The sequence below is a fragment of the Palaemon carinicauda genome, chromosome 39 (genome assembly GCF_036898095.1).
Source record: "Palaemon carinicauda isolate YSFRI2023 chromosome 39, ASM3689809v2, whole genome shotgun sequence".
Lineage (NCBI taxonomy): Eukaryota > Metazoa > Arthropoda > Malacostraca > Decapoda > Palaemonidae > Palaemon > Palaemon carinicauda.
The window spans coordinates 275129-277628 of NC_090763.1; the positions used below are offsets into that span (position 1 = coordinate 275129).

The 2500-nt window shown below is 33.8% G+C and overlaps 1 protein-coding gene across 1 annotated transcript in view; it reads left to right on the top strand.

Annotated features, from left to right (window-relative positions):
* The window catches only part of LOC137630951 (uncharacterized), an 82252-nt gene that overhangs the window by 75833 nt on the left and 3919 nt on the right, over window positions 1-2500 (top strand). Inside the window, exons 3-5 of the mRNA XM_068362481.1 lie at window positions 1-527; window positions 1042-1184; window positions 1465-1624. The exon at window positions 1-527 is cut by the window's left edge and continues 1898 nt beyond it. Of these exons, the coding sequence (XP_068218582.1) occupies window positions 1-527; window positions 1042-1184; window positions 1465-1624 (830 nt within the window). The remainder of the gene's footprint in view (window positions 528-1041; window positions 1185-1464; window positions 1625-2500) is intronic.

The window sequence follows — 2500 nt, forward strand, 5'->3', positions numbered from 1 at the left end:
ACACTTACAAAGATCTTTGAAAGTCATCATGGAGGGGGTCTCCATGAAAGCCTTCACAAATATCAAAATATGCTGATCCAGTTGATCAGCCTACTCCATATGGGTGACGGGGACGAGATGAAGGTGTCAGAAGATGTCAAGATTGAGGCACTGGAACTCCTAGTACGGTCGGGAGTGAACGACAAAGACTCTGCGCTAAGAGTCTTGAAGAATATCAAATGTGATCATTCTTCTTTAAGATGGATAGCACAGAGGTTCCAGTTGTTTGATAAGGACACCATAATTAAAGATCATACAATTGATGCGTACATTGCTCTCCTAAGAGCCACAGATGCCCCTTTCCCGAACAGAGAGGAAATTGATATCAAAATAAACCTTAATGCCACTGATGGGTTAGTTGAACTGCAAAGGCAACTTTGCCGGCATCATATCAACCCATCAAGAATAGATCTATGGAAACATTTCACAGGAGATTCAGAGCCAACTGTAAAAGAGAGAGAGTCAATCAAGAATCTACTCACCAATGAGTAAGTTATTATTATTTGACAGTTATTTTGAATATTACAATATACATATAATAATCAAATATCTTTATGACAATACACTGGTACATGATCATTTATACCAACATATGCACATGCACACACATATAGGCCTACTATTAAAGAGAGAGAGAGAGAGAGAGAGAGAGAGAGAGAGAGAGAGAGAGAGAGAGAGAGAGAGAGAGAGAGAGAGAACTCACAACCTTTAGTATAACAATCATCTTGAGTCTTGTAAACAATATATTTTATATTTTCTGTATCATCATTATCATCATTGTCACAGTTAGACTCACAATAAGTCGGCTAAACATCAAAAAGTCCCGATTTTAATTTCTTTCTCGTGTTTTGTTAATATTAATTTCCATAATATATGAAATTATTCCTTTTTACTGTTCGTTTTCGTCATCATCATCATCATCATCATCATCAACTTGATTATAAAATTCCCTATCAAATCCTATAACTATTTCTTTATTTTCTTTTCTTCTCTTGGGAACAGTTGCCAAAGATACGAAGGCATCTGGGATCCAACGTTCCAAATCCCTCCAAATATAGAAAGACTCAATGTGGGGCTTACAGACCGTCCCAGCCTCGACGCCTTCTGTCGATCTTTGGAAAAGACAAAAAATGTTAAGCGTTTAAGTAAGTATGAATTTTCTCTCTTCCCTTCCTCCGAGGGGCATTACAATACCTCGCCTCCTTTCCCTCATCCTAATCCTGTCATTCAGACTGTTAATATCGTTGTTATCATTATCAATATCATTGTTAACATCATTATTATCATCGTTATTACTGTATAGAAGTAGAACATTATATGTTAAGTTTTAATTTCTTTCCTTCCATATATCAAAATGAAATATCTCATTTTTATGGTGTTGATTTCACTAATACGTTCTTCTTCTTCTTCTTCTCTCTCTTTCAGAGATTCGCTTCAGTGTCAACGACGTCAGCAGCGTCAGTCGCCCCATCCCTTTCTTGGAGAAGGATCCACTTATCCGTGTCTATGTCCCCGACGTCAAGGAAGAAGACATCGAGGAGGTTGGGGACATCCTCCGGGCACTGCAACCACAGGATGCAAGGAGGTGAGGACACATCATTCAGAGAGAGAGAGAGAGAGAGAGAGAGAGAGAGAGAGAGAGTACTATCATGATATATATATATATATATATATATATATATATATATATATATATATACATATATATATATATATATATATATATATATATATATATATATATATATATACAGTATATATATATATATATATATATATATATATATATATATACAGTATATATATATATATATATATATATATATATATATATATATATATATATATATATATATATATATATATATATATATATATATATATATATATATATATATATATATATAGAGGTAGGTCATTGCTCCTGGCGAGCTTCAAAGATAAAATAAAAAGGAGGACGGAGAGTCTGGACAACATCTTTCAGTTTATTGGTGCCAACGTTTCAGGACTCATCCCATTATCAAGGCTAAAATGGACATATAAAACATGTTAGTTAGGCATACAGAAGTCCAAACCTAATGATAGAAAAACTCCTCTCTTTTAGACAATACATGATTAGAATAATTAGCCTAAAAACCATTTTCTTAGGATTCATAAAATTTGGAACATTAACACCGAGATTATTTAACTTTCTGTCATGAGTTTGCTTTTGTTTGTCAGTAAAGGAAATTATATTTTTATCACGGTTTTAATAAGTCTGATTTTAAAAAATTACTTGAACTTGCAGTGATTCACTCTCATTTTATTTTTGATGGCAAGTTGTTTAAACAACTTGATGGTATGGCTATGGGTAGCCCTCTTGTGCCAACCTTCGCCAATATTTTTATGTGTCATCTTGAGGAGCAGTTTTTAGACCAATGTCCTTTGCTATTTAGACCTATATTTTATGAACGCTACGTAG